Genomic DNA, 13,760 nt, shown 5'->3' with positions numbered 1-13,760 from the left:
GATAGATAGATAAATAGATAAGAGTCAATGGGGTGTTATAGCATCACAAAATTTTCTTTTTGATAAAAAAATATAATAAGAAACAATTGTGTTTGATTCATTTAATAAAAAATTGTAACATAAAAAAATATTGTGTTTTAAAAAAGCAGACAAAATAAAATATTTTGACCTATTAATTCAACCCAAACTGTTTACAAACGAATTAGTTTAGGTTGAGTTTTATTTTTTTCTTAGAAAATCGACCCAAATCAATCATTTCAAATTTGATTGAATTGAATTAGAGATTTGACTAAACCCAACCTAAATCAACTTGCTTACACTCTACACATGATTACATAAGAAATGTATATAATTAATTCAATTACAACTTCAATTATAGAATTCAAAGGTATTAAATAGAAAGTAATACTCTTGAAAGATTGGACTATAACAAAATAACACGATCAACTGTCATTAGATAATAATTTTTTTTTGTCGTATGTAAAAATAAATAACTTTGTTACCCCATATATACAACTTTATGGCAAACTTTTAATCACACCGAAAAAGAAACATTAATGTATGTATTAACTTTTTGTAAATTGAAAAAAAATGTGTGACCAAGTCTTAATCTAAAAATTTCATAAAAAAAAAGTCTTATATTGGAAATTAGTTTTATAGTCATATCCAAATAATAAAAGTTTGTGAGGATATCCTAAAATTCTCAAGAAGACTCTGATCACATTAACAAAAAAAGACTTTCAAATGTAATTGAGTTCTTAGATGCACATGGAACATTTGTTGCTTTTGCATTGAAAGAAAAGGTCGTTTGTAATAACTAAAAGTTAACAAAAATGGGCTTATAATTCAATACTATATTATAATTTAAAAGTAGTTTAATTTTTACATTTTTCTTTCTTAGAAAAAAGTGTTTCAACATAAATCTGGTTCAAACTTGAACCTAAACATGCACACATAATCTCCTCGCACTGTTATTAAATAGTAGTATTCTAGATAGACCTGTTAATTACTAGCGCTACATAAACGTCGGGAGTATAGGGGGCTTAACTTCACTGCAATAATATCTGATTAATCGTGTAGATGGGCTTAAGCTCCACTACTAAATCAAACATGTAGAGTATGTACTTATCAAACATTAGAAAATTTACAAATATTTTTTCCTTTACTTTCGATACATATGTATTTTTTTAAGCCATTTATTAATAATTAGAACTTCTTTTCTTAAAAAATAAAGTAAATAAAAATATTTGATAGAATTGTAATTTCAATTTGATTATATAGATACATAGAAAAAAAAGAATACATAATAATAGTAGGAATTATTTATAGAAATTAATTAAAAAATTAATTATTAATTAATAGTAATATAAAATATTTTATTTAGAAGAGAATATCTATTATAATAGATTATATTTATATCTATATAATATAATCTATTATATATATTTATTTTGAATTACATCTAACAGAGTATCATGCCGGTCTATGTTCAAATAAAATAACATATTAAGTACATTAAGAACATAGATATAATGAAATGGTAAAATTTCTTTGCCAAGGAGAAAAGGCAGGTTCAATTCCCGCTGTCCAAACCGATCCACCCTTACTTAGTTATTTAATTATACCTACTTAGTTATTTAATCATGTATTCAATACTCATAGTAAGAAAATAATGCCCCTTTTATTTATTTAGTAAACCCTTATTTTTATCAAACTCAAAATGTTGTGGAAATGGGATTTAAACCCGTGACCTCAAAATTATGAACCCTGCGAGCTACCAAGTTGATCTACTCCGACAAAAAAAACAAAGATGGAACACTACCATATAGTCAAACATGTAAAATACCATGTACTTATCAAACACTAGAAAATTTACAAACATTTTTTCCTTTACTTTCGATACGTATGTATTTTTTTATTTTTTTTAGGCCACATATGTATATGTTTTACTGCTTGAAATTTTTTACATTCAACAGTTAAAATTTTAATTTCTTAAATCTAAATAGTAATAACACTACTGATTTTCTAGGATATCGCTATCAACTTATCGATCGCTAGTCTACACACAAAAGTCGTTTCTACCTTTAACTTCAATTTTCTTTTCATATTCACTCAAGATTCAAATCCATAGTTGCCGCCAAGTGTTTTCAAGTGCATATCGTGTTAATTTTACTTGACATGGACAGGAAGACGTTAGTTATTATAGGTAACTTGTGAGTAATTGTAGTCATAGATATCAGTAAAAATACAGCATATATCCTATCAGGAAAAGCTTTTCAGCATTATCTTAAGTTTTCATGAATGACTTGAGATTTCAACTTTTGAAGCCAAAACTCGATTAATTCCCACACCTACTGCAACCAAAGGAGACTGAAAATTTAATGCCTCATTGCATTTGTAAAACGAAAAAATAAAAATAAAAATAAAAGCATAAGTCATTCATTTCACAATGAAAACTGGCACTTTCTTCTATATCTACTTTCAGTCAGTCCCTTGTACACATAGGGGTTAAATTCACTTTCATTTTTTTTTTTTTGTTATCCCATTTCAGAAATTTGTTGTCCAATTGATGTGGCCCAACTGGGGCTGCTGATATGCGCCAACCTGTGCCCCAGGAGCAGCTGCAGCCACCCCAACTCCGACGTTGTTGCCAATGGCTGGTGGTCCTAAATGGTGAGGACTAGCCATGGCTGCTGGCTGTGGAGGAGTGTGGTACATGCCGGGGAACTGCATGTGAGAAGACTGAGCTGCAGCTGCATTAAAGGAAGCATGACCTGTGTGTGATGGCATGTAAGCTGCATGAGGTGTTTGCCCTGGCATGTTATAGTATGGAGTAGATTGCATGCCAGGAAGGTCCCTTGGATTCTGTAACCAGATTTCTGATGTCTCAGCCTGTGAATTAGGGGAGGAAATAAGGAATTAGATATTAGTTTTGTAAAAGAAAGCGATCATGAAGAACAAGGTGATTAGGAAGCGACAAAATCTGGTTGGTGATATTATATGCAGAGATTTATTTATGACATGAGGATCAACTTATCAAACTTTACTAATCTATTCCTAATATTCTATTTCCTACTTACACGAATCACAAGAGTAAATGTGTACTACATTCCTTGCTTTCTTGCAACTTCAACTATTTAAAGCTACATACATGGTTAGAAGTTAGAACCTTTTGGCACCTTCCGGACATAATACTGACCTCCAGCAAAATAAGCTATCAGAGATAACTAAAATGAAGCACATAATTAGCTCAAGCACTAGGTCAAAGTGAGATAGTTGCCAAGGAAATTAACTAGGAAAAACTATATTAACAGTCCCATTTCTGAATAATGCTGTTATAATCAAGATATTGGTAAGGGAGGAACACACGCCCCTTGGTGATGACCCTATTTTGAAAGAGAATGAAGCGAGAGAGAAATGGGCAGTAATGTTGGGTGCTTGCTAGGTTTGAATGATTAATTAGCATGTAGCCTATGGCTTTTTTGGTTAATGCTTTTTCTGCTGACAATCAATCAATATGTTCTTGACCACTACACAAGCACATTACCTGAGGATTTGGGACATAAAGATTATCTTTGTACTTGACTCGAGATGAATCCTCTAAAGCCGTTGCACCCCCAACCACACCAGGAGTAATCATTGCATATCCAGTTGGATTAGCAAAATTTCCAAACCCTGTAGGACTTCCAGCAGGAACAGGCTTGAACTGTTGAACTCCATATTTGAGGTTGTTGGCATTAAGATGTGAACCACCTCCAGGCATTAACAAGTAACTGCTGCCATTTGTTGGGTGAGGATAGGGAGGATTACTTGAATATCCAGGCATGGCCATAGGTGGAACATAGACTGGGGACAGAAACTGACGATATGGCATAAGATTAGCAAAGTGTGAAACATGAACTTGTGGATACATCTGCGGCACAGGAGGTTGCTGTTGTTGCACCATGGCAATTGTGGAAGCAGGAGGATTATTGGTTGCATGGGAGATCAAAGCCTGCATTCACCAAATAATGTGTCAAGAAAGTAAGAACTTGAGAGTTTATTAAAAAAGGTGAAAATACCAAAAAAATACAATGCAAATTAGGGTTGCATTTTAATGGGGAGAGAAAACTGAGTCCACTGTGTATGATGTCAAAAGTATTGTATCCGTCCACAAAGAGTAAAGCAGAAACATTAAGAAATACTCTTCCAAATGATCTTTACAAAACAGACAATCAATAGGAAAGGTTTCAAAGAATGTCAAAAGTAGTTTTCTCAATAAAAAATAAAAAAAAAGTCAAACAGAACTGTTTTAATAGACTTGTACATTTTAATAATCACCTTTGTGTAATTAAACTTTACACTCTGCAAATATGGATATGGATAAATGAGAAATACTCATTAAAACTCAACTGGTAAACTCCAATGTTCACCATTGAAACATTGGATCAAGGAAAAAAGTGTCCTTGCATGCATAAATTAAACTACAATCAAGTAATTAAATGACTTTAAATATGCTATTAGCATATAAATGTATTATACCTCCTGAGGAGATGACAAACCCTGCCCTCGTACTGTTTCATCAATTGTGGGTCTGAAATAAGGAATGTCATAACCAGCTGGAGGATCATATGCCTGTTTGGAATTTAAAAGTGAGGATGGAAAGACAATAAGATACAACAAATACATATTTAATTTATATAGCATCAAGTAACACTAACACTTCAACAAAGATGTCTAATATGTTTAACTTCATACGTATTATCAGTGTTATCAATGGCAGATGGCGGAACATGGTGAAAGGCCGAAATTCCGCCATATAAAGAAACCATTGTCCTTATGCGCCATCATAGCTGGCCTCCCTTCACAAATTGCCAATGGTGGTTGGCATGTCATTCCGCCATGGCAAACAACACTGCATATTATCATACAAGTAATAGACAAATGGTGTAACCGATACAAATATATAGGATAATACTGTTTGGCAATCATTGCACTGACCCAATCATTAGGTGACAGTGTCTGAATTTTCACATTCTGCCGACACAAAAGAGACAAACATTCTTTTAAACTTCAATTCAGTCAAATGTCCAAAAAAGTACACCAAGTGCATCAAATTTGGTTGTCACATTATGGATTTAGCCGTCGGTAATTGTTTCCTTGCATATTAGGTTGTCTAATTTGATTTGTCTAGTAATTAATTTTTTTGCTTTGTTGATTTGCTAATAATAAATCTGTTGCATTGTGTTCATTCTCATTTGATTCTCATCACTCTCCCCAGCATTTTTTTTTCACCAAGCACCTGTAACTTCTTCCTCTGTTCTGTGACTTCCTCCTCTGTTCAACTCTCCTATTTCTGCCTAGTTCCAGCCACTCACTACTGACTTTCCAGCAAGTTTCTTGACGCCCAGAGGTCGGTTCTTCATTTTCTGGCACTGACCCATGAGTCTCCAGCAAGTTTTCCAGTCAATCTCCAGCCAGTTCAAAGGCATGTCTCTCTTGTTTGTTTGGTTCTTCATTATGAGTATGTTTTTTCTTTATTTTTCAGCATATGTGCATTGTGTAATATAAAATCTATTTAAGGTTCAAATAGTGGCCATCCTGTTATACTCACTATCCAACTATAAGCATTTTTAGGGGTTTCTGCTTTGCGCCACATTCGACTATTGAGTACTAGGGAATGACCTACCACACTTTAGCAATATTGGACCGGATCTGACCCTTTCCGGTCACAACAAGTGCCCGACTAGTGAATATCTATAGTTTCAACATTGTGCAGATTCTGCACAACATATAATGATCAATGGCACTTGCCACTTGAACCACCATACAGGCACAATACCTGGCCAAAGGTTTTGTTATGCAACCCCTCATTGTCAGGGCCATACTCCATGGATTACACAATTTTAAGCCATTAATAACTTAGCATAGACCATAAGGAAAAGTTAAACAACATATCAACTAAGAGAAATTTGGAAGGATTCACTCACCGCAAAACCTGGCATATCATGAGAATCTTGTTGCTGTGGTTCTGAAGGAGCATAGGATGGACTACTATCACGAACCAATCCAATATTGGCATAATTGTCCAGATTCTGAGTGTTTGAAGAATCTTTGTTGTCAGGCAATTGTTGCTCAGATGCAGCGCCGGATACTGGAGAGTCTGACCTAGAACTTCTAATGTGTTCATCCCGCAAATCCACCTGTTTGCTCCCAGAAACATCATCAGTGGACAACTCTGGAGCAGGTACTGTCAAGCTGACATAAAATGTTCGATAACATTACATCTTGTTTATGGGAAACAAATACTAACTATCATGTACTTGTTAGCTGTGTGAACAGAACATATTGAATATATGAAGAAATATTTTCTAAACCATATATATGAAAATATCACAACCAAAATAATATCAAAATTCAAAGAAATTCAGTAAATTGTTCACCTATCACCACCAAGGCTATTTAACTCTTCAACATAAAATTAAAAAAATAAAATAAACAGGCAAGACAAGAATGCCAACCTTGCAGTCAATTCCTCGTTTGATTTTTCAGAAGCTCCTATAATGTGATACTTAGATTGAAGCCTTGAAGAATCAAGTTCAGTCCCAATGGTACCAAAGGTCAGCTGACAGCGATCAGTCTCTGGAACTCGAATATGCTGTGCTATAATCACATTTTGGTTCTCATATATATTTACTTGGGAAAGTTTATCTTGAAGCTCTGTGGTATTTGATTCTATATCTCCAGAATTTTCTGCTGGAGGCGAAGCAGCAGCAACAGCAGCCTTTTTCGGGGTTCCTATTACTCCAGGACTATTACTGTTTGGCTTCTGGCTTGATTTAGGCTTCCATTCTTTATTTTGCTGGGAAACTGCATCAAAACTTATCAAATTTCTAGGCATTGATATAAATGGTAAACAATAAAAAAGAAATATACACAAAAATTATCTCATCTCATTGATGTGTATAAGGAAATGGATATAAGCACTTCAATCAAATAAAAATACAAAGAAAAAAGCCAAGAATGAGTTACTATATACATTTCAATAAGCAAAGATCTCTGAAACAGGTAAGAAAACACAGCTTAAACAAATGCACAATAAGTTCTCCCACTCAATTGTTTTGGATTGCTAACATAAACCTTCGTTTTGACTGAAATATAAAATGCTTGATTTACCCTACCTTCTACTCTTGAAAATTTAGATTAAAATTATAATTTGATAGTGCCATTTCAAAGATATACCTCTTTGATGTCCCACAAGTTGTTGATGTGGCCTATTATTATACTGGTTGTTCAGAGATGGTCTGCTAACTGGCATACCAGATAATGAAGGTTCAGTTACATTAGTTTGACTAAATTGTTCAGTCTTTGAGACAGCACCAACTGATTGAAAAGAATCCGCGGATGTACCATCTTTTCCCACAACATAAGAGATACTAGGAGCAAATGATTGTTTTGCTTTGTTGTCTGAAGACTGTCGCCGAACACCAACAACCCCAACTTCACGCCTAATGGCTCCAACAACACCCGATGATCTAGAATCAGGAGAGGGCACATGAACTGGATCTGTTGAAGAGGAATACACCCCAACAGCAGAACTGGTTGATGCCACTGAGGCAGAATTTTGATGGGCATTGTTAGGTTTAATTGGTTGCACCCGACCTGCTGCATTTGAAATCATGCCTTGCTTATCCTTATCCTCAGATGCAATTTTTCTGTCAATGATATTTGGCACAGCATCTTTCAAGTACCTAGCATGTGAATCAGAAGGACCATTTGATGCCAGAGATGAATTCCTAGAACCAGATGACCTATGATTGGTGGAAGTTGATGAGCTGTAACAAAGATAATAATCACAATATTCAATTATCTAAAACTATGAACAAATCAAAACAGTGATCTATTATCAAACAAAATTCTTCATGCTATGATGATGATGCTATCTGATCCACATACAGAGTAGAACAATCCATTTTCTGTTTTATGGAGAAAACACAGCAACACTCTTTTTTTAATGTAGTATAATACTTTCACATTTTTTAGAGTATTTCTTGAGCAAGACATGTGCTTTTCAGTGCCTCACACCTCAAAGTTACAAACCCCCAGTACCTTAAGGGCACTCCTTTCACCTTGGACTACCTTGGGTAGAAATAGTGAAATACAATAACAAATTTCAGTTTACTCTATTATTATCTTATCAAGATGGATTTACTACTACTCATCATGTGATTCATTTCTAACTCATTCTGTTAAAACATTAACACTTAACTTTCTATCTGTGGCAGCAAACCTTGCATCTGACCTTGGTGTAACATAATTCATGTCACATGTATTAGTCAAGCAATCTTCTATTAAATTGTTTTCAGGGCTCAGGTATGCATACTTTTTTATGACTTCTCACACAGAAGTTCTCAACAATAAATCATACCCAAATTTATATGTCCGGCTAGAAAGCAAGGGATATGTATATATACACAACTACTGACACTGGATATGCAAAGTGGCAAAGGGCAATCAACCAATCCTAAATCCATAAAAACTAAAATTCAGAGCATACCCCTTATCAGGTGTGTTTACATTTAACTGCTCAGTGGCGGATGTTGAGTGCTGCTGTGTAAGAGGCTTTACTTCTTTATATATATGATTTACTCTGTTGTCTCTAACAACACGAAACTCTTTGCTGATGCCTGAATAGAAAGAAAGAATTTACAGATCAGTGCACATGCTAAAAGACAAGTGATTCATTTAGCTATTTGAAACCACATACAAACGGAGGTTTGAAACAGAAACCACAAATTATTCATAAGGAGTAAATATTTTAGATGGATTGACGAATAAAATACCATTGATCAATTGGTTTCATATAATAATATTAAGAAGAAGAAGAAGCCACCCCTCCCCTATGAACAAAAAGAGTAAAGCAGCACAAAAACCACAGCCACCAAAGTGAAAAGGCAACTATTAAGTATCAAGTGAATTGGAAATGCAATCAAAATTAAAATTAAATTAGGGACCTTCCCCACAGCCATGTTCACAATTAAGCCATATTCTATCACAATAAGAATAAAAACTATTGACAAATTTACTGAGAGTAAAAAATGAATGCTCATTCTGAACAAGATGTTAATCAGGGCACCACACTTTTAACCAGCAAAACAAGCATATTACCAGGTAAAGTATTTCGAGAATAGTTTGTTCTTCGAACATTGCGTTCAGAAGGGGCGTTAAACTTCATTCCTTGACCACTATTATTCTCAGATGACCTTCGTGAGTCAGCTGAAGGCTGACCCTTGTTCCCGACATTCTGGGTCTGCGACAACAGATACATGTTAATAAATTACTGATAAGAAAATCACTACTCTTTAACATGTAACTATGAATTAAATAGGTCATCCGGAAAGAACACAAGAAGCGATACCTCCTTCTTTCGGTCTCTCCTTCTCTTCACCTCATGAAATGGATCTGAATAAAACCACAACGAACATTAGGAGATTTTTTTAAAAATTTTCTTTCAAACTAATACTTAATTTTGGCATGGTCGAACCCAATTAGTGCTGGACAAGCAAACTGACATAAGAAAAACATGCATCAATTGCAAAATCACAGATGGTTTGAAACAATGTGATCCAGAAACATATCCTAAGTTGGACCACCTAATTATTGCAATGCACATCAATGGGCACACATGTTCATGCAATAACTATTTAAGCACATCAATGAAACACATATTCAAAAATTTACATTAGACCATGTAAATTCCAGGACTCTAGGAAAAATTAAGCTGAATATTCCTCACACAAACCATTCAGACACCGAACAACCCCACCATATGACATTTTTTTCACTCGCCAATTTAGGGTAGCAGCACATCACAGCTAACTGAAAATGCTATAGTGGAATAATAGCAGGATGGTGGGGCTTTGCCCCTCCTGGTAACAGAAAAAAAGGAATAGCAGATGCCCACTACTTTAAAAATGGGTTTTTGAAGCCTATATCATGGTAGTGCTGCTAAAATCATGAATATAATTAGGCCTCACAACAGATACAAAACTTTATGGATTCGCCATGTAAACTGGTCTGAAGCTGATCACATATCACCCTGCCTAAATGCAGAAGGGCATGGAAATGAAATGATAACTAGGTAGAAACTAAACTTTACACCAATAAAGGGGCGTTTAGACAAATCATTCAACTTCACTCCTTCCCTCTAAATTCTTTGACAAAATACAAAAAGGCAAAGGGAATTATGTTCAGCACATGCTAGAATAATTGCGCTAAATTTTCACTTTGATGATGAAGTCACAAATGTGTTAGTATTGATCAGCTCAAAAGATTATGATAGCTACAAACTCAAAACCACCAATTTCAGCTCCCAGCCTGAATAAAGAAAACAAAACCAAAAAAATATGAACAAATGCAACCATGCAAGGTTTTAAAAAATGCTTTAGAACCACAATTTCGACCACCATTTTTGTAATCTCCACAACCACACTTGCAGGCCACATTTGTCTGCAGTTTTCCACAATATCAAGGATAACCGCAATTTAAAACACTGCAATGATGCAGCAACAACGAAAAAGGAGAAAAAAAAACAACACACGATCAAAGAAACATCGATTGTTAAGAACAAACTAAGCTCCACCAAGAGGCTCAGCCTAGTCCACCACAAAAAAATGAGTCAAGCCAACAAAAACCATTCCAAACTCTTAACATCCCTATTCTTATAAAGGCAAATTAGACACCAAAATGCAGCCCACACATAAATTACACTAACACACCAACCAACCTCATGAAACATTCTCCACCAATCCAAAACTCCACAATAGGGGATACAAATGAGAGAGCCAAAAAAAAACAAAAAACCCAATTACTAAACAAAAAAACAAACCAACAACATTCAAAACCCAAAAAATCAAAACAATACTGAAGAGTGGAAAAAAGAAAAAAAGCAAAACATGGCCCCACCAAGGCAGGCACCAACCTTGGTTGAGCAATTTCTGAGTGGTTTCGTTAGGATCCATGTTGGTTTCCTTAAGGGCGACATAGATATCAGCATCAGAATGGTTCCCCACGATTTCCTTGATGGATTGAATGGTTTTGCGCACTCTCGCAGAGAGCAAGTGGGTACCAGTGCCACCCTCCGTTCTGGAACCAGGGACCATTGCACCCAAAACCCAAAAGGGAACCGACCCACAAGACAAAACACAACCACAACGCCGAAAAAACAAAACTTGAGGCTAACACTGCGGGGGGGAAATGATGGGTAGGGTTTTGTTCTTCCCAATCGAAACAGAGAGAGAGGAAGAAAAAAGAAAAGGAAGCGGCTTTGGAGCTACAGAGTGAGGGTTTTGAAAACGTTTGACAATGACTTTGGTTTTGAGGGAAAAAGGAAAAAAAAATATATAAATACTTAAATCCTAGTAGATTGCTTCCTTCATGTGTTGTGTTGTGCCCTAGCTTAGTATTGTGTTGTGGTCGACTAAACTACGGTTGTGCCCTTTGCTTAAAAACAAAAATTGTGAATCATTTCCAAAGGATTCACCAATAATATGAAAACCAACACGTGGTTGGTTATTCATGATGATAGAGTATTCATTTGGCCATTATAAATTTTGTAAGAGTAACAAATTTATTAAATAAATTAGTAATCTTATTTGTGTAATGTATAGGATAAATAGTTATTTTATATAATAAATCAATTATATTAATATTTTTAAAAATTACAGAAATTCAATTTAGAAATAAAATAATAATAATAATAAATTGAAAGAGATGAGTGATTAAATCAAGTGTATGAATAAAAAAATTAATTTGATTATTTAAAATAAATATTCTCTCTTTTTAATTATTGTATCATGTATTTTTTATCTCCTCGTATCTTTATTTATTTATTTGTTGCATTGTTTCTTTTATTATTTTCAAATAAAAGTTTAATGTCTATGTGCCTTAAATAATTTTATATTATTATTCAATCATAAAACATTATTTATATTATTTTAAAAGTTAATAAACTTACCATACATGATCAATCATGATTAGATAATTGTGTAAAATCTTTTACATAGTTAGTTCATAATCTTTTTTCTCTTCAAATAATATGAAAGCATGTTATTCTTAAGTGATTCTTATCTATTATTATTTGGTGAGTAACGTAATCCATTTATATTTAATAGATTTTCATAACATAATCAATACAAATTTTCCTAAAAACACTCCCTTTGGACTTGAATATATGAAAAAAAATGGTTTCTATATTATAGAGTTAAATATAAGTAAATCTAACTAATTTTATCATATTTAATTAATATCTTTAATGACTTCTTTTCATTTATAGTATCAAATTTAATGATGGACATTTGAGAAATAATTTTATTTTTAATTGAGATTGATAAAATTAAATGATATTAATTAACCTTTTTAATTAGTGTGAAATTTGTTAATTTTTTCTTATATTTGAGTCTAGAGAAAGTTTTTATTTTTATTATATACTGGTCATGAAATTCCTTTGTGACATGTAAAATTGATGGCTAACATTTATAATCTTGGATCTTAAAAAATGCTTAATTTATTTTTTGTTTAAATATATTTTCTATTAATATTTTGATAAATTAAAAATTGCTAGTATAATTGTATATTTTTAGAAACATCTGAATATTTAATATCAAGTTTGATGATTATATGAATCTTATTTTTATCAAATTACATTTTTGAATGAATTTTTCATAATATAATGAAAAATACAGGAAGCAATTGTAGGAGTACATAAAGTTTTTCCAAGAAGCAAAGTTTGGGCCTCGACTTATTAGCCCTAATAACCCATTCTATTCAAATATCTCAAATAAGTTAATATTATTCCATAATATCCAGTGCAAACATGAATAGAAGCAAACACTTCTCCTAATCTTAACTAGATAGACATAATTCTATTTGATGTATCTGTTTGTGGCAAATTGCCCAAAAGGGGGCACTTTTGCAAACTTATTCCCCAAATAGGATTATTTTAAAAGTAATTCCACAATGGTGTCATTTTCTACGTAAATGACATGTAAAAATCGCGCAAACTGTCAGTTCCATTGCCACCTTCATTGTGGTTGTGACATGTGGCATGTCGCCACTATCACTGGCAGACAGCTAATGGTTGTCAACCCGCTAGTTTGACTGGCGACTTGAAGGCAGCATTCACAAGCGCGCAGGGGCAGGGGTGCAGGTGCAGGGAGCTGGGAGCTGCAGCCTTTGACTTGGGCTTCGAGGATATCGCCATCCCTGTTGGCGATTTAAGCTTAGTGGATTATAAAATTCCCTTTAACAAGAGTGAAAGTGAACTTTGAGCTTTGACGGAGAAAACCTTGTGGCGAGAACGAGAGCTTCATCTCTTTTTCCTTTGTGTTCTTTCATTTTGTCAAAACCTTAGTAAGTTATTTATTTAATATTTTGTGTCTTTTATTTATTTAGATGTTTCTGTTAAACTAATTTTGTATAGTTTAGTTTTAATTTTTATATATAATGAAATAGTTTTAGATACTGTAACTTATTAATTTTGTATAGTTTAGTTTTAGTTCTTAATATTAAGTTAGTTTTAGTTTTAATTAGTGTAAGTTATTAATATGTTAATTAGTTGGAATGTTAATATTAATTAGTTTTAGCTATTGTATAGTTTAGGTTTAGTTTAAATTTTATATATTACGTTAGTTTTAGTTATTGTAAGTTATTAGTATGTTAATTAGTTAGAATGTTAATATTAATTAGTTTTAGCTACTGTATAGTTTAGGTTTAGTTTAAAT

The 13,760-nt window shown here is 33.4% G+C and overlaps 1 protein-coding gene across 2 annotated transcripts; it reads right to left on the bottom strand.

Annotated features, from left to right (window-relative positions):
- Positions 1 to 2,442: 2,442 nt before the first annotated feature.
- LOC100807606 (GBF-interacting protein 1-like) lies at positions 2,443 to 11,381 on the bottom strand. 2 transcript variants are annotated; one of them, XM_006583085.4, is made up of 10 exons: positions 10,961 to 11,381; positions 9,398 to 9,441; positions 9,148 to 9,289; positions 8,537 to 8,666; positions 7,222 to 7,790; positions 6,501 to 6,849; positions 5,970 to 6,237; positions 4,522 to 4,614; positions 3,548 to 3,994; positions 2,443 to 2,892 (listed from the first exon to the last, which is right to left on the bottom strand). In XM_006583085.4, exons 1-10 carry the CDS (start codon positions 11,139 to 11,141, stop codon positions 2,548 to 2,550), a joined length of 2,568 nt encoding a protein of 855 aa, XP_006583148.1. In that variant the 5' UTR covers positions 11,142 to 11,381; the 3' UTR covers positions 2,443 to 2,547. The 2 variants fall into 2 exon arrangements, with proteins under 2 accessions (XP_006583148.1, XP_003528451.1); XM_003528403.5 differs by having other exon boundaries at positions 7,222 to 7,814; positions 10,961 to 11,380.
- Positions 11,382 to 13,760: the final 2,379 nt, after the last annotated feature.

The sequence above is a fragment of the Glycine max genome, chromosome 7, assembly GCF_000004515.6.
Source record: "Glycine max cultivar Williams 82 chromosome 7, Glycine_max_v4.0, whole genome shotgun sequence".
Taxonomy (NCBI): Eukaryota; Viridiplantae; Streptophyta; class Magnoliopsida; order Fabales; family Fabaceae; genus Glycine; species Glycine max.
This window is presented reverse-complemented; position numbering and strand designations above follow the sequence as displayed.

Coding starts and splice junctions, on each gene's coding strand:
- LOC100807606 (XM_003528403.5), bottom strand. CDS start 11,141: ATGGTCCCTGGTTCCAGAACGGAGGGTGGCACTGGTACCCACTTGCTC. Junction 9,442..10,960: donor TCAGAAATTGCTCAACCAAG/GTTGGTGCCTGC, acceptor GGTTTTATTCAG/ATCCATTTCATGAGGTGAAG. Junction 6,238..6,500: donor AACGAGGAATTGACTGCAAG/GTTGGCATTCTT, acceptor ATTTTATGTCAG/CTTGACAGTACCTGCTCCAG.